At 37.6% G+C, this 19,366-nt stretch overlaps 1 protein-coding gene across 1 annotated transcript; it reads right to left on the minus strand.

Annotated features, from left to right (window-relative positions):
• Positions 1 to 806: 806 nt before the first annotated feature.
• On the minus strand, positions 807 to 2,711 carry LOC122520807. The gene has a single exon (XM_043641083.1). The coding sequence runs from the start codon at positions 2,709 to 2,711 to the stop codon at positions 807 to 809; it is 1,905 nt and encodes a 634-aa protein (XP_043497018.1).
• Between the last annotated feature and the right edge of the window lie 16,655 nt (positions 2,712 to 19,366).

A 19,366-nucleotide genomic window follows, 5' to 3' on the forward strand; every position in this document is an offset into this window, starting at 1 on the left:
TTTTTTTATTCAAGGTTCATTATTTTTGACAATAAATAAAGAAACGGTGTGCCATAAGCATCAAGATTCGATTTAAAAATGCCGCGCTTATACGCCGATATATATAGATATACAAAACGCTCGACGCTCGATGGCCAAGACGTAAAATTCTGGCTACCAAATGAAAAAATAGAAAGAGAGAAATATCGGTTTTCTTTCTCACTCGCACTCGTATACAAAACGCTCGACGCTCGATGGCCAAGACGTAAAATTCTTGCTACCGAAAGAAAAAATATAAAAAGAGAAATATCAGAACGCTCAACAATCGATGGCCAAGGACAATAATACTCGTTATCGCATGATAAATAAAAAGAGAGAAATATTGGTTTGTTCTCTCACTCGCACTTTCATTCAAGACCGAGAGTCCTGAAGATTGCCGAAGATCCTTCGTTTGTGTATTAGTGCACACGGACGCTCGCACGCATACTAGCTCGCTCGCGTGTAAAACGCGACGGAGGGATAAGCTTGCTTTCTCCCACTCTTAAAATTTTGTTCCCATCTTCAATCCAATTTTATTCGCTTATTTTTGAAAATACGAAGATAACTCATAGAACATTTTTTTAGTATTTTTCAATTCTCTACAACTTTTGTTTGAAACTTTTTTCGATTAAATGCCTAGATTCTAAGATAAGGCCATTTTTTACTCTTTTTTACCCTTTTTCTCAAAACCTCGGGATCAAATTTAAATAAAATTAGCACCATTCGATTCAGCGTCGTCAACTTACCCTTAGGACAAAGATGCACGCGTTTGCCTAAGAATCTGGAAGTTAGGCCCGCGTTGACTGGCCTACTTCTGCCTTATTTCTAATTGCTTTTAAATCGCGTTCGCTTATTGTGACTTTATTTAACGCGCGGTAATCGACGCACATCCTATTCTTACCGTTTTTCTTTTTGACTAACACAATAGGGGACGCGTAATCCGATTCGCTCGGTCGAATTATCCCTCTTTCTAGTAAATCTCCTATTATTTCTCGAACTTGGTTTTTCTCGGCAAACGATAAGCGACGGAGAGATAAATGAAATGGCTTATGCTCTTGTAATGTTAATTTCGGCTCCATGCTTATTCTAGGCTTTTCCGGACGAGGTGCATCTAAGTAATTTACCTTTAAGATTTCCTTTAATTCATTTTGTTTTTCCACCGCGATTTTGGGATTAATGTCTAATTCGGTAATTTGATTATCGGTGGAATCATCTATTTCTATATTCATAACCTGATCTATCACTACCTCTTCCTCGGAGCGCTTATCTTTTCTGCTAAAAACTAATCCACATCTTTTTAATGCGTCGCGACCTAAAATAACGGAGTTCACCATTGTAGTATCCGGTACTACCAACAGACGAGTGTCAACCCTTTCGCCGTCATCTAATTTTAAACTAACTTGTATCGAGCCGTGTACTTGCAGACGACTATGATTAATACCATAATATTCACTTCCGAGTTCCGGCGCAGAGTTGATCGGTCCCATCACTAACCCTTTCTTTATGAAACTCACGGGGCTGCCGGAATCCAATAAGGTGTCTAAAACTAAGATGTAGTGTATATTGCCTGAATCGACATCATAAGTTATCTTCCTGATGTAGTCGTCATCGGTGGTCACGTTCCTGGTGACGCTGTGGACTTCGCCACCCTTCTCCGGGCATTCTGGTCTAAGATGTCCATGTTTACCGCACTTGTAGCAGCTGCCTCTTTCTCTCTTCGGACGGGGGCAGTTCCCCGCAAAATGTCCTGTCTCTCCACAGTTGAAGCATCTGGCATAATTTTCCCCCGACGGCCTCTTATGGTCGATCGGTTTCCCTTTTCCTTCTCCCGTCGGCCGCCGATGAAGCGTCTCCCTCGGTGCCGACACACTTGCGAATGCTGTTATCATAGATTCCAACGATGCATAACATTGCACTTTGGCCTGAGTGCGTAACTCCTGGCTTGGGATACCGTCGATCACGTAGCTAATTATTTCTTTTTCATCAATCGGGATGCGATTAGCTAATGTCACCTTGTCATGCACATAATCCGTAAAACTCTCGGTAGGCTTCCACACTCTCGCCTCGAGTTTGCGCCGTAAAATTAGGGGATCAACTTGCTGCCCAAACATCTTCCTAAGCTCGCGCAAAAGGTCGTTGCTACTCAAATCAACGCAATCCACTCGCGAGTGATACCATTTTAAGGCCTTTCCTCTTAGTCGGCTACAAACTAGGGCCTTAGAACTAGGTGCATCCAGATCGTAACTGGCAAGCAGTCCTTTGACCTGCTTCTCCCATCGGTCGAATTCGATATCACTGCCGTCGAATTCAACGATTAACTCCTTAATATCTTGCCACTTCTTCACCCTGGATCTTTCCGTTTCACTTATCACTGACTGAGGCGTCCTTCTTAAAAATTCCAACTCCCTACGTAAGAGATCAGCTTCTCGCTCAGCTAAATCCCGTGCCCGCCGTAACAATTCCATTTCCGTAGATGCGGGGTTAGGGGGTGGTACGTAATTCAAACCTTGTACCGACATGACTTCGGTCTGCTCGTCCGATTCTTCACAAGTGCCTCCCGACGTTAAACATAAATCTGCAGCAGGCGTTCCTGCCTCTAATAACCGCTTAACCAACTCGGTCTTATTTCCGGTCGTACTTAAATTCTTTGCACTGAGCATGTCCTTAAGCTGGTTCACTTTCAGTGTACTCATCTTAATGTTTTCGTCCAGTATCCTTTGATCCCGAATTCACTAACAGACCTCTAATTCACACACGACGCGTAACACAATAAATCGTAAAATTACCGAACGTCCATAAAACTTAGAGGATCTTAAACTTGACCTTAAGTCTTAACTCGAAACTGAACGTGAATCTTATCCCACTTCTGAAATTTGTAAACTCCCAAACACAAAAGAACATAAGACTAACTAACTGCTACTTCCTACTACTCGGCACATAAGAACATAAGATTAACTAACTGCTACTTCCTACTACTACCTGTATTGTCCGACTGCCCTTTTTTACTTTTCCGTCGAACAACGGAGCATCGGCCCCCCTCCATGGGTGACGCATACAGCCACGGTTCCCAAACTTAATCTTAAGAATACCGATATCCTAAATAAACATCCGCACGCACTCACACAAGTGCAGGCGCCAAGGTGCACGAACCTGCATAAGACGTTTACAATATTGCGGTACATACCACTGAATATAGATTTCGCGAACGAAAAAAAGGGCCGATTTCTTTGTAGGCAAAACAACGAACTCTTCGAGAAGAAAAAAAATCACCGATTTTCGACGTGTTTTGAGATCTTTTCATGCAGAATTCGATGTTTTTTCGCCAAAAAGAGATCGTTGCGATTCTGGGAGTGAAATTTTTTGATGGTTTAAGTACATTTTTTTCGCTGCCTGAGAATTTTTTCGTATTTTCTTGAAAACATTTTCTAGCAAGCTTCTTGATGTTTATCTGCTCTCATGCTATAGAATCGTCAACTGTATGCCCTAGTAAGCCTATATTTCGAAGGATTTTCCAATAATATTGCGGTCCATACCACTAAATATAGATTTCGCGAGCGAGAAAAAGGGCTGATTTTTATGTAGGCAAGCAACGAACTCTTCGGGAAGATAAAAAATCACCGATTTTCGACACGTTTTTAGCACTTTTCGTGTAGAAATCGATGTTTTTTGCTGAAAAAAATCGATGCGATACTGGGAGTGAAATATTTTCGAGTTTGTAGGTACTTTCGATTCGCTGCCTGAGAATTTTTTCGTATTTTCTTGCAAAAATTTTCTAGCAAGCTTCCCGATCTGTATCTACTCTCAGATTATAGAATCGCCAACTGTTTGCCCTGTTCAGAATATATTTCGAAGGATTTTGCAAAAAAACTTCGGTCCATACCACTTAAAATACATTTCGCGAACGAAAAATGGGTCGATTTCTTTGTAGTTAAAACCACGAACTCTTCGAGAAGATGAAAAATCATCGATTTTCGACATGTTTTGAGCACTTTTTGTGTAGAGTTCGATGTTTTCCGACGATAAATGATCATTTCGATCCTAGGAGTTAAATTTTTTCGAGTTTTCAAGTACTTTTTTTCGTATCCTGATAATTTTTTCGTAATTTCTTGAAAACTTTTTCAAGCAAGCTTCCTGAATTTTACCTGCTCTCAGACTATAGAACCGTAAACTGTATGCACTTTTAAGCCTATATTTCGACAGATCTAGGCAAGAATATTGCGGTCCATACTACTGAATATAGATTTCGCGAACGAAAAAAGGACCGATTTCTTTGTAGGTAAAGCTACGAACTCTTCGGAAAGATGAAAATCATCGATTTTCGACATGATTTAAAAGCTTATCGTGTAGAATTAGATGTTTTTTCGCAAAAAAGAGATCGCTGCGATTCTGGGAGTGAAATTTTTTCGAGTTTTCAAGTACTTTTTTTTCGCTGCCTGATAATTTTTTCGTAATTTCTTGAAACATTATCTAGCAAGCTTCCTGATCTGTACTTGCTCTCAGACTATAGAATCGTTAACTATACGCCCTTTTAAGCCTATATTTCGAAGGATTTGCCAAGAATTTTGCGGTCCATACCACTGAATATACACTTCCCGAACGAAAAAAAGGGCCGATTTCTTTGTAGGTAAAGCTACGAACTCTTCGGAAAGATGAAAAATCATCGATTTCGACATGATTTAAAAGCTTATCGTGTAGAATTAGATGTTTTTTCGCAAAAAAGAGATCGCTGCGATTCTGGGAGTGAAATTTTTTCGAGTTTTCAAGTACTTTTTTTCGCTGCCTGATAATTTTTTCGTAATTTCTTGAAAACATTATCTAGCAAGCTTCCTGATCTGTACTTGCTCTCAGACTATAGAATCGTTAACTATACGCCCTTTTAAGCCTATATTTCGAAGGATTTACCAAGAATATTGCGGTCCATACCACTGAATATACACTTCGCGAACGAAAAAAAGGGCCGATTTCTTTGTAGGTAAAGCTACGAACTCTTCGGAAAGATGAAAAATCATCGATTTTCGACATGATTTAAAAGCTTATCGTGTAGAATTAGATGTTTTTTTACCGAAAAAAGATCGTTGGGATGCTGGGAGTGAAATTTATTCGAGTTTTTTGGTACTTTTTTTTTCCTTGCCTCAGAATTTTTTCGTATTTCTTGAAAAATTTTTCTAGCAAGCTTCCTGATTTGTGCCTGCTCAAACTATAGAATCGTCAACAATATGCCCTTTTCAGCTTATATTTCGAAATATTTGCAAACAATATTGCGGTACATACTACTGAATAGATTTCGCGAACGAAAAAAAGGGCCGATTTCTTTGTAAGCGAAACCACGAAATTTTCGCGAAGATGAAAAATCATCGATTTTCGACATGTTTTGAGCACTTTTTGTGTAGAGTTCGATGTTTTCCGACGATAAATGATCATTTCGATCCTAGGAGTTAAATTTTTTCGAGTTTTCAAGTACTTTTTTTTCGTATCCTGATAATTTTTTCGTAATTTCTTGAAAACTTTTTCAAGCAAGCTTCCTAAATTTTACCTGCTCTCAGACTATAGAACCGTAAACTGTATGCACTTTTAAGCCTATATTTCGACAGATTTAGGCAAGAATATTGCGGTCCATAACACTGAATGTAGATTTCGCTAACGGAAAAAAGGGCTGATTTCTTTGTAAGCAAAACAACAAACTCTTCAAGAAGATAAAAAATCATCGATTTTCGGCATGTTTTGAGCACTTTCTTTGTAGAGTTTGATGTTTTTCGATGAAAAAAGATCATTTCGATGCTAGGAGTTAAATTTTTTCGAGTTTTCAAGTATTTTTTTCGATACCTGATAATTTTTTCGTATTTTCTTGAAAACATTTTCTAGCAACCTTCCTGATGTTTATCTGCTCTCATGCTATAGAATCGTCAACTGTATGCCCTTTTCAGCCTATATTTCGACAGATCTAGGCAAGAATATTGCGGTCCATACTACTGAATATAGATTTCGCGAACGAAAAAAAGGACCGTTTTCTTTGTAAGCGAAACCACGAACTCTTCGGGAAAATGTAAAATCATCAATTTCCGAAATTTTTTGAGAACTTTTTGTATAGAATTCGATGTTTTTTCGCAAAAAAGAGATCGCTGCGATTCTGGGAGTGAAATTTTTTCGAGTTTTCAAGTACTTTTTTTTCGCTGCCTGATAATTTTTCGTAATTTCTTGAAAACATTATCTAGCAAGCTTCCTGATCTGTACTTGCTCTCAGACTATAGAATCGTTAACTATACGCCCTTTTAAGCCTATATTTCGAAGGATTTGCCAAGAATATTGCGGTCCATACCACTGAATATACACTTCCCGAACGAAAAATGGGCCGATTTCTTTGTAGGTAAAGCTACGAACTCTTCGGAAAGATGAAAAATCATCGATTTTCGACATGATTTAAAAGCTTATCGTGTAGAATTAGATGTTTTTTCACCGAAAAAAGATCGTTGGGATGCTGGGAGTGAAATTTATTCGAGTTTTTTGGTACTTTTTTTTCCTTGCCTCAGAATTTTTTCGTATTTTCTTGAAAAATTTTTCTAGCAAGCTTCCTGATTTGTGCCTGCTCAGACTATAGAATCGTCAACAATATGCCCTTTTCAGCTTATATTTCGAAATATTTGCAAACAATATTGCGGTACATACTACTGAATATAGATTTCGCGAACGAAAAAAAGGGCCGATTTCTTTGTAAGCGAAACCACGAAATCTTCGCGAAGATGAAAAATCATCGATTTTCTACATGTTTTGAGCACTTTTTGTGTAGAGTTCGATGTTTTCCGACGATAAATGATCATTTCGATACTAGGAGTTAAATTTTTTCGAGTTTTCAAGTACTTTCTTTTCGTATCCTGATAATTTTTTCGTAATTTCTTGAAAACTTTTTCAAGCAAGCTTCCTGAATTTTACCTGCTCTCAGACTATAGAACCGTAAACTGTATGCACTTTTAAGCCTATATTTCGACAGATTTAGGCAAGAATATTGCGGTCCATAACACTGAATGTAGATTTCGCTAACGGAAAAAAGGGCTGATTTCTTTGTAAGCAAAACAACAAACTCTTCAAGAAGATAAAAAATCATCGATTTTCGGCATGTTTTGAGCACTTTCTTTGTAGAGTTTGATGTTTTTCGACGAAAAAAGATCATTTCGATCCTAGGAGTTAAATTTTTTTGAGTTTTCAAGTATTTTTTTTCGATACCTGATAATTTTTTCGTATTTTCTTGAAAACATTTTCTAGCAACCTTCCTGATGTTTATCTGCTCTCATGCTATAGAATCGTCAACTGTATGCCCTTTTCAGCCTATATTTCGACAGATCTAGGCAAGAATATTGCGGTCCATACTACTGAATATAGATTTCGCGAACGAAAAAAAGGACCGTTTTCTTTGTAAGCGAAACCACGAACTCTTCGGGAAAATGTAAAATCATCGATTTCCGAAATTTTTTGAGAACTTTTTGTGTAGAATTCGATGTTTTTTCGCAAAAAAGAGATCGCTGCGATTCTGGGAGTGAAATTTTTTCGAGTTTTCAAGTACTTTTTTTTCGCTGCCTGATAATTTTTTCGTAATTTCTTGAAAACATTATCTAGCAAGCTTCCTGATCTGTACTTGCTCTCAGACTATAGAATCGTTAACTATACGCCCTTTTAAGCCTATAATTCGAAGGATTTGCCAAGAATATTGCGGTCCATACCATTGAATATACACTTTCCGAACGAAAAAAAGGGACGAACTCTTCGGAAAGATAAAAAATCATCGATTTTCGACATGATTTAAAAGCTTATCGTGTAGAATTAGATGTTTTTTCACCGAAAAAAGATCGTTGGGATGCTGGGAGTGAAATTTATTCGAGTTTTTTGGTACTTTATTTTCCTTGCCTCAGAATTTTTTCGTATTTTCTTGAAAAATTTTTCTAGCAAGCTTCCTGATTTGTGCCTGCTCAGACTATAGAATCGTCAACAATATGCCCTTTTCAGCTTATATTTCGAAATATTTGCAAACAATATTGCGGTACATACTACTGAATATAGATTTCGCGAACGAAAAAAAGGGCCGATTTCTTTGTAAGCGAAACCACGAACTCTTCGGGAAAATATAAAATCATCGATTTTCGAAATGTTTTGAGCACTTTTCGTGTAGCATTCGATGTTTTTTCGTCGAAAAAAGATCGTTGCGATTCTGGGATTTAAATTTTTTCGAGTCTTTGGGTACTTTTCTTTCTCTGCCTGAGAATGTTTTCGTTTTTTCTTGAAAAAATTTTCTGGCAAGCTTCCTGATTTGTACCTGCTCAGACTATAGAATCGATAACTATATGTCCTTTTAAGCCTATATTTCGAAATATTTGCAAACAATATTGCGGTACATACTACTGAATATAGATTTCGCGAACAAAAAAAAGGGCTGATTTCTTCGTAAGCGAAACCACGAACTCTTCGGGAAAATATAAAATCATCGATTTTCGATATGTTATGGGCAATATTCGTGTAGAATTCGATGTATTTTTTCCGAAAAAATATCGTTGCGATCCTTTGAGTGAAAATTTTTCGAGTTTTTAGATACTTTTTTTTCGCTGCTTGAGAATTTTTTCGTATTTTCTTGATAAAATTTTCTAGCAAGATTTCAGAACTGTATCTTCTCTCAGACTCTAGAAACGTCAACTGTATTCTCTTTTCAGCCTATATTCCGAAAAATTTGCCAAGAATATTTCAGTCGATACCACTAAATATAGATTTCGCGAACAAAATATAGAGCCGATTTCTTTGTAGGCCAAACCACGAACTCTTCGCGAAGATGAGAAATCATCGATTTTCGACATGTTATGAGCACTATTCGTATAGAATTCGATGTATTTTCTCCGAAAAAAGATCTTTGCGATCCTTTGAGTGAAAATTTTTCGAGTTTTTAGGTACATTTTTTCGCTGCCTTAGAATTTTTTCGTATTTTCTTGAAAAATTTTTCTAGCAAGCTTCCCGATCTGTATCTGCTCTCAGACTACAGAGTCGTAACATATATGCCCTTATCAGCTTATATTTCGAAAGGTTTGCCCAGAATATTGCGGTCCATACCATTGAATATCGATTACGCGAAAAAAAAAAGGGCCGATTTCTTTGTAGGCAAAACCACGAACTCTTCGCGAAGATGAGAAATCATCGATTTTCGACATGTTATGAGCACTATTCGTATAGAATTCGATGTATTATCTCCGAAAAAAGATCTTTGCTATCCTTTGAGTGAAAATTTTCGAGTTTTTAGGTACATTTTTGTAAGAATTTATTGTATAATGGTAATATAAAGTAGTATTTATTAAAAATAAGTAACAAGGTATAATGTTTGTAAAAGAATATAAAATGGTAAGTATCTATAATCTAATAATCTAATAATCTAATAACAAGTGTAACTCCCACGTCCCGAAATCAACCGCAAGGAACACCCGAATCCGACTCTTCGTCGTCTATCTTGATCCTTCGCCGTTCCCCCGTTGTCTTTCGTACCTCCCGTTACACTTATCACTCCTCTTATTCAACTCCAGAAAAACGCAACCCAGAACAGAACAGAACAGAACCCAGCACCGTCCTTCCCGTCGCCCACTTATATCCTACATCCCCTCCATCGTCTCCCGTTGTTTCTCGTCATCTCCCTGGAAACTTCCCGATCATTCCAAGCCACGCGCAAATGCTCTTCCGGTATTTCACATTATCGAGAACATTCGGGAGACTTCGATGTAGCGATACAAAGGCGACAAGTCCGGATGATGTAACCTTAAACCTATAAACTAACATTCCTTTCTAACGCTCTTCCTTTGTCTCGACCGGATGCATTCTTTTATTTCTTTCAATTACTTTCACACTCATACCATTCACACATTCATATCTACATTTCTTAATAATACAAAACCCCACACTCGGCCGTTCTGACAGAATATATCTGTCCTCAGATATGCCACCAATCATACCACCACCATCAAAAACCTTTACATCTTTTCGATTCCATGGTTCGACAACAAAGTAACAACCAAGAATCTTCCTAGTGGTGGGGATAGCCCCACGGTCAATCTTATCCAACCAAGCTTTCCATTTATCAAAATTCCGCAGCACTTTCCCCGCGATATTACGTATTCCCTCGAAACAATAATCCCCCTTTCGCATGGTGGGTGTGAACGCACGACAATCTATAACTATCTTAAAATCTATTCCTAATAGATACACTCTAAATTTTCGCAATGACTTAGTAATCGCAAATACCTCCAACTTATAACTAGAATATTTTTCTTCGGCCGGAGTGGTCTTTCCACTCGCACAATATATCGGGTGAAACATATCGTCGGTATCGTCACGCTGCATGAAGCTCGCCCCGTATCCCCTTCCAGACGCATTCGTATAAAGCTCTGTTTCGGCGTTCACCCTGTACAGTCGCAGTACCGGTTTATTACACAATATCTCTGTAATTTTCTTGAAGGATTCTTCCTCTTCACGCCCGAACTTAAATTCTATTTCTTTCCTCGGTAGATTAGACAACGGTCTCGCAATAACCGAATACCGTGGCACAAACTTTCGAAAATACCCTGTTGGTCCGAAAAAACTTAGTACGCCCCTGCGATTAGTATCTACCTCGTCCTTTTCTTTTGGCGATAACCCTCTCGGACACGCGTACACCGGTTCTTCGTCTTTTAAAACAATATTCTTTTCCAAACCCTTTTCGCGGACTTCCTCTGGTCGATAATTCGTTATTAAAGTTTCTATTTTTCCCTTATGCCTTTCGTTTGCAACATGAGATAGATCCATTTCATTACGCTCGTTAATTACATCCATTTTCAAAATTTCGTGTACATCATCGTTCGTTACCGGACTTTCCTTCGTATCGCGGATGGAGACTTTACCCGCGTCAATTATTACGTTTACCTTTCTCAAAAAATCATTACCGATAAGTAAATCATAACCCAATAAAGTATCAGAAACTACATGCAACCTAATCGGATACACCATCCCATCAATAGTGACCGTTGCTTCTATTTTGCCATACGTACTAATTAAGTCAGAACCCACGCCTTGAAATCGCAAAATTTCCTTACCCAATTTGGGTGCGCCGATCTTAAAATATTGGTTCGCTGTAACTAGACTAAGATCGCTACCCGTATCTATCAACGCTGTAACATTACTGTCTCCTAATTGCACTTCTTTAACACACTTTCCGCCGGCTTCTGTACTCACACTACACACTTGCTTCGGCGTCTCCTGAGGCTTGATGTTCTTCTGACAATCTTTTGATACATGGCCGAATTCATCGCACTGATAGCATTTCACGCTCTTGGTCCTAAATGGACACTCTCGTCTCCGATGACCCGACTCTCCACAATTGTAACAGCTTCCACCGCCGGTCCTCGTAGATGATCCACGTGGTAGTTCCTCCGTTTCCTTGCTCTTATGCACCTTCGGCGTCTTCGATTTTTTCTGCAGCTCTTCTTTCATTGCCTCATAGAACGTAAACTTCTGTTTCAGCTCGCTAATCGTCGTTGCCCCGTATAAGATCATTTTATTAGATGGTTCATCTTCTATACCATTCACAATGTACTGTATTGTACTTGTCTTGTCCAGTCCTCCTTGAGCAGCAATTTCGCACATAGTGTAGATGTATTCCTGATAGGATTCTTCAGCTTTCTTCATTCGTTTCCTAAGTAACTCGTGGACCTTATATGCACTTGTCACTTCCGCAAATTCGTTCAACAATGCCTTCTTAAGCTGTTTCCACGACTTACCACATTTCTCGTATCGCACGAACGATCTCGCCGATCCTCGCAATAACCGTCTACAATATATAATTTTTCGAGTACTGTCCCATTGGCATACTTCTGCCATATCTTCGAAATCTCTCATCCAACGCTTAACACTAAGCGTATCGTCGCCACTAAATGTTTGGAGCGACTCTTCCACATCTTTGAAAGTTAGCATCTGCATTGCCTTCGTAGAAATTTCATCCTCACTGCTTTCCGCTTCTTCCTCTTCGGAATCATCATCATCATCGTCATCATCGTCATCATCGTTTTGCCGCAGCTTCTTTTCCCTAGCTGCTCGCAGGCGTTCCGCAAGTTCCTTCTTTTTACCTGTCGACCGTAAGCCCATCTCCTTCAATTTGGCTTTCAAGTCCAGATACCTCATTTCACTAATATCTGGTTCAGCCGCCACAATTGTCGTATTTGCCAGATCTTCTTGAGATGACCTTTCTGACTCCATGATGAACTTACTCACTTTCACTGCTTTAGACTTATAGATACTCACAAGCTCGTTACTTCGATTCTATCCCGGACGAGCCCCCAAAAATGTAAGAATTTATTGTATAATGGTAATATAAAGTAGTATTTATTAAAAATAAGTAACAAGGTATAATGTTTGTAAAAAGAATATAAAATGGTAAGTATCTATAATCTAATAATCTAATAATCTAATAACAAGTGTAACTCCCACGTCCCGAAATCAACCGCAAGGAACACCCGAATCCGACTCTTCGTCGTCTATCTTGATCCTTCGCCGTTCCCCCGTTGTCTTTCGTACCTCCCGTTACACTTATCACTCCTCTTATTCAACTCTCAGAAAAACGCAACCCAGAACAGAACAGAACAGAACCCAGCACCGTCCTTCCCGTCGCCCACTTATATCCCACATCCCCTCCATCGTCTCCCGTTGTTTCTCGTCATCTCCCTGGAAACTTCCCGATCATTCCAAGCCACGCGCAAATGCTCTTCCGGTATTTCAACATTATCGAGAACATTCGGGAGACTTCGATGTAGCGATACAAAAGGCGACAAGTCCGGATGATGTAACCTTAAACCTATAAACTAACATTCCTTTCTAACGCTCTTCCTTTGTCTCGACCGGATGCATTCTTTTATTTCTTTCAATTACTTTCACACTCATACCATTCACACATTCATATCTACATTTCTTAATAATACAAAACCCCACATTTTTTTCGCTGCCTTAGAATTTTTTCGTATTTTCTTGAAAAATTTTTCTAGCAAGCTTCCCGATCTGTATCTGCTCTCAGACTACAGAGTCGTAACATATATGCCCTTATCAGCTTATATTTCGAAAGGTTTGCCCAGAATATTGCGGTCCATACCACTGAATATCGATTACGCGAAAAAAAAAAGGGCCGATTTCTTTGTAGGCAAAACAACGAACAAATCGCGAAGATGAGAAATATTCGATTTTTGAAATGTGTTGAGCACTATTCGCGTAGAATTCGATGTTTCTTCGCTGAAAAAAGATCGTTGCGATAATGGGAGTGAAATTTTTTCGAGATTTTGGGTTCTTTTTTATCGCTACATGAGAATTTTTTAGTATTTTCTTGAAAAAATTGTCTAGTAAGCTTTCAAATCTGTATCTGCTCACAGACTCTAGAATCGTCAACTGTATTCTTTTTTCAGCCTATATTTCGAAGGATTTGCTAAGAAAATTGCAGTCGATACCACTGAATATAGATTTCGCGAACGAAATATAGAGCCGATTTCTTTGTAGGCCAAACCACGATCTCTTCGCGAAGATAAGAAATCATCGATTTTCGACATGTTTTAAGCACTCTTGTTATAGAATTCGATATTTTTTCGCCGAAAAAAGATCGTTGCGATCCTAGTAATGAAATTTTTTCGAATTTTTGTGTCCTTTTTTTTCGCTGCCTTAGAATTTTTTCGTATTTTATTAAAAAAAATTTCTACCAAGCTTCCTGATCTGTATCTTCTCTCAGACTATAGAATCGTCAACTGTATGCCCTTTTCAGCCTATATTTCGAAAGATTTGCCCAGAATATTGCGGTCCTTACCACTGAATATTGATTACGCGAAAAAAAAAAAGGGCCGAATTCTTTGTAGGCAAAACCACGAACTCTTCGCGAAGATGAGAAATCATCGATTTTTGACATGTTATGGGCAATATTCGTTTAGAATTCGATGTATTTTTTCCGAAAATATATCGTTGCGATCCTTTGAGTGAAAATTTTTCGAGTTTTTAGATACTTTTTTTTCGCTGCCTGAGAATTTTTTCGTATTTTATTGAAAATTTTTTCTAGCAAGCTTCCCGATCTGTATCTGCTCTCAGACTATAGAATCGTAACATGTATGCCCTTATCAGCTTATTTTTAGAAAGGTTTGCCCAGAAGATTGCTGTCCATACCACAGAATATTGATTACGCGAAAAAAAAGAGGGGCGATTTCTTTGTAGGCATAACCACGAACTCTTCGCGAAGATGAGAAATCATCGATTTTCGACATGTTACGAGCACTATTCGCTTAGAATTCGATGTATTTTCTCCAAAAAAAGATCGTTGCGAGCCTTTGTGTGAAAATTTTTCGAGTATACAGTTACTTTTTTTTCGCTGCCTCAGAATTTTTAATATTTTCGTGAAAAAATTATCTAGGAAGCTTTCAGATCTGTATCTGCTCTCAAACTATAGAGTCGTCAACTGTATAAACTTTTCAGCCTATATTTCGAAAGATTTGCGAAAATATTGCGGTCCATACCACTGAATATAGATTTCGCGAAAGAAAAACAGGGCTGATTTCTTTGTAGGCAAAACCACGAACTCTTCGCGAAGATGAGAAATCATCGATTTTTTACATGTCTTGAGCATTATTCGTGTAGAATTCGATGTTTTTTTGCTGAGAAAAATATCGTTGCGATCCTGGAAGTAAAATTATTTCGAGTTTTTGGGTACTTTTTTATCGCTGCCTGAGAATTTTTCTCGTATTTTCGTGAAAAAAAATCTAGCAAGCTCCCTGATCTGTATCTGCTCTCAAACTATAGAGTCGTCAACTGTATGAACTTTTCAGCCTATATTTCGAAAGATTTGCAGAGAATATTGCGGTCCATACCACTGAATATTGATTACGCGAAAAAAAAAAGGGGGCGATTTCTTTGTAGGCATAACCACGAACTCTTCGCGAAGATGAGAAATCATCGATTTTCGTCATGTTTTGTGCACTTTTCGTGTAGAATTCGATGATTTTTAGCTGAGAAAAATATCGTTGCTATCCTGGAAGTAAAATTATTTCGAGTTTTTGGGTCCTTTTTTATCGCTGCCTGCGAAATTTTTCGTATTTTCTTAAAAAAGCTTTCTAGCAAGCTTTCAAATCTGTATCTGCCTTCAGACTCTAGAATCGTCAACTGTATTCTCTTTTCAGCCTATATTTCGAAGGATTTGCCAAGAATATTGCAGTCGATACCACTGAATATAGATTTCGCGTAAGAAAAAAAGGGCTGATTTCTTTGTAGGCAAAACCACGAACTCTTCGCGAAGATGAGAAATCATCGATCTTTGACATGTTATGAGCACTATTCGTTTAGAATTCGATGTATTTTCTCCGAAAAAAGTTCGTTGCGTGCCTTTGAGTGAAAATTTTTCGAGTATTCAGGTACTTTTTTTTCGCTGCCTGAGAATTTTTAATATTTTCGTGAAAAAATTATCTAGGAAGCTTTCAGATCTGGATCTGCTCTCAAACTTTAGAGTCGTCAACTGTATGAACTTAACAGCCTATATTTCGAAAGATTTGCGGAGAATATTGCGGTTCATACCACTGAAAATAGATTTCGCGAAAGAAAAAAAGGGCTGATTTCTTTGTAGGCAAAATTACGAACTCTTCGCGAAGATGAAAAATCATTGATTATTGACATGTTTTAAACACTTTTCGTGTAGAATTCGATGATTTTTAGCTAAGAAAAATATCGTTGCGATACTGGAAGTAAAATTATTTCGAATATTTGGGTCTTTTTTTATCGCTACCTGAGAATTTTTTCTATTTTCGTGAAAAAAAAATCTAGCAAGCTTCCTGATCTGTATCTGCTCTCAGACTAAATAATCGTCAACTGTATGCCCTTATCAGCCTATATTTCGAAAGATTTGCGGAAAATATTGCGGATCATACCACTGAATATAGATTTCGCGAAAGAAAAAAAGGGCCGATTTCTTTGTAGGCAAAACAACGAACTCTTCGGAAAGATGAAAAATCATTGATTCTTGACATGTTTTAAACACTTTTCGTGTAGAATTCGATGTTTTTTAGCAGAGAAAAATATCGTTGCGATCCTGAAGGAAAATTATTTCGAGTTTTTGGGTCCTTTTTTTTCGCTGCCTTCGAAATTTTTCGTATTTTCTTGAAAAAGTTTTCTAGCAAGCTTTCAGATCTGTATCTGCCTTCAGACTCTAGAATCGTCAACTGTATTCTCTTTTCAGCCTATATTTCGAAGGATTTGCCAAGAATATTGCAGTCGATACCACTGAATAAAGATTTCGCGAAAGAAAAAAAGGGCTGATTTCTTTGTAGGCAAAACCACGAACTCTTCGCGAAGATGAGAAATCATCGATTTTCGACATGTTATGAGCACTATTCGCTTAGAATTCGATGAATTTTCTCCGAAAAAAGATCGTTGCGAGCTTTTGTGTGAAAATTTTTCGAGTATTCAGGTTTTTTTTTTCGCTGCCTGAGAATTTTTAATATTTTCGTGAAAAAATTATCTAGGAAGCTTTCAGATCTGTATCTGCTCTCAAACTATAGAGTCGTCAACTGTATGAACTTTTCAGCCTATATTTCGAAAGATTTGCAGAGAATATTGCGGTCCATACCACTGAATATAGATTTCGCGAACCAACATAAGGGTCGATTTCTTTGTAGGCAAAAAAACGAACTCTTCGGAAAGATGAAAAATCATTGATTCTTGACATGTTTTCAACACTTTTCGTGTAAAATTTGATGTTTTTTACGCTGAGAAAAATATCGTTGCGATCCTGGAAGTAAAATTATTTCGAAATTTTGGGTCCTTTTTATCGCTGCCTGAGAATTTTTTCGTATTTTCTTGAAAAAATTTTCTAGCAAGCTTTCAGAACTGTATCTGCTCTCAGACTATAGAATCGTCAACTGTATGCCCTTATCAGCCTATATTTCGAAAGATTTGCGGAAAATATTGCGGATCATACCACTGAATATAGATTTCGCGAAAGAAAAAAAGGGCTGATTTCTTTGTAGGCAAAACCACGAACTCTTCGCGAAGATGAGAAATCATCGAATTTTGACATGTTTTGAGCACTATTCGTGTAGAATTCGATGTTGTTTCGCTAAAAAAAGATCGTTGCGATACTGGGAGTGAAATTTTTACGAATTTTTGGGTCCTTTTTATCGCTGCCTGAGAATTTTTTCGTATTTTTTGAAAAAATTTTCTAGTAAGCTTTCAGAACTGTATCTGCTCTCAGACTCTAGAATCGTCAACTGTATTCTCTTTTAAGCCTATAATTTGAAGGATTTTCCAAGAATATTGCAGTCGATACCACTGAATATAGATTTCGCGAAAGAAAAAAAGGGCTGGATTCTTTGTAGGCAAAACCAAGAACTCTTCGCGAAGATGAGAAACCATCGATTTTCGACATGTTGTGAGCACTATTCGTGTAGAATTCGATGTTTTTTTGCTGAAAAAATATCGTTGCGATACTGGAAGTGAAATTTTTTCGAGTTTTTGGGTCCTTTTTTATCGCTACGTGAGAATTCTCTGGTATTTTCTTAAAAAGATTTTCTAGCAAGCTTTCAGATCTGTATCTGCTTTCAGACTATAGAATCGTCAACTGTAAGCCCTTTTCAGCCTATATTTCGAAAGATTTGCGGAGAATATTGCGGTTCATACCACTGAAAATAGATTTCGCGAAAAAAAAAAAGGTTGATTTCTTTGTAGGCAAAACAACTAACTCTTTGCGAAGATGAGAAATCATCGATTTTTGACATGTTTTGAGCACAATTCGTGTAGAATTCGATGTTTTTTCCCCGAGAAAGGACCGATGCGATCCTGGAAGTAAAATTATTTCGAAATTTTGGGTCCTTTTTATCGCTGCCTGAGAATTTTTTCGTATTTTCTTGAAAAAATTTTCTAGCAAGCTTTCAGAACTGTATCTGCTCTCAGACTCTAGAATCGTCAAATGTATTCTCTTTTCAGCCTATATTCCGAAGAATTTGCCAAGAATATTTCAGTCGATACCACTAAATATAGATTTCGCGAACGAAATATAGGGGCAATTTCTTTGTAGGCCAAACCACGAAATCTTCGCGAAGATGAGAAATCATCGATTTTCGACATGTTATGAGCACTATTCGTGTAGAATTCGATGTATTTTCTCCGAAAAAAAATCGTTGCGATCCTTTGAGTGAAAATTTTTCGAGTATTCAGGTACTTTTTTTTCGCTGCCTGAGAATTTTTTCGTATTTTCTTGAAAAAATTTTCTAGCAAGCTTTCAGAACTGTATTTGCTCTCAGAATCTAGAATCTTCAACTGTATTCTCTTTTCAGCCTATATTTCGAAGGAATTTCCAAAAATATTGCGGTCCATACCACTGAATATAGATTTCGCGAACCAACATAAGGGTCGATTTCTTTGTAGGCAAAACAACGAACTCTTCGGAAAGATGAAAAATCATCGATTCTTGACATGTTTTAAACACTTTTCGTGTTGAATTCGAAAATTTTTAGCTGAGAAAAATATCGTTGCGATCCTGGAAGTAAAATTATTTCGAGTTTTTGGGTACTTTTTAATCGCTGCCTGAGAATTTTTCTCGTATTTTCGTGAAAAAAAAATCTAGCAAGCTCCCTGATCTGTATCTGCTCTCAGACTATAGAATCGTAACATGTATGCCCTTATCAGCTTATATTTCGGAAGGTTTGCCCAGAATATTGCGGTCCATACCACTAAATATTGATTACGCCAAAAAAAAAAAGGGCTGATTTCTTTGTAGGCATAACCACAAACTCTTCGCGAAGATGAGAAATAATCGATTTTCGACATGTTTTGTGCACTTTTCGTGTAGAATTCGTTGTTGTTTCGCTGAAAAAAGATTGTTGCGATACTGTAAGTGAAATTTTTTCGAATTTTTGGGTCCTTTTTTATCGCTGCCTTCGAAATTTTTCGTATTTTCTTGAAAAAGTTTTCTAGCAAGCTTTCAGATCTGTATCTGCCTTCAGACTCTAGAATCGTCAACTGTATTCTCTTTTCAGCCTATATTTCGAAGGATTTGCCAAGAATATTGCAGTCGATACCACTGAATAAAGATTTCGCGAAAGAAAAAAAGGGCTGATTTCTTTGTAGGCAAAACCACGAACTCTTCGTGAAGATGAGAAATCATCGATTTTCGACATGTTATGAGCACTATTCGCTTAAAATTCGATGTATTTTCTCCGAAAAAAGATCGTTGCGAGCTTTTGTGTGAAAATTTTTCGAGTATTCATGTTTTTTTTTTCGCTGCCTGAGAATTTTTAATATTTTCGTGAAAAAATTATCTAGGAAGCTTTCAGATCTGTATCTGCTCTCA

This window comes from Polistes fuscatus, unplaced genomic scaffold (genome assembly GCF_010416935.1).
Source record: "Polistes fuscatus isolate 324 unplaced genomic scaffold, CU_Pfus_HIC Scaffold4, whole genome shotgun sequence".
NCBI classification, from domain to species: Eukaryota; Metazoa; Arthropoda; class Insecta; order Hymenoptera; family Vespidae; genus Polistes; species Polistes fuscatus.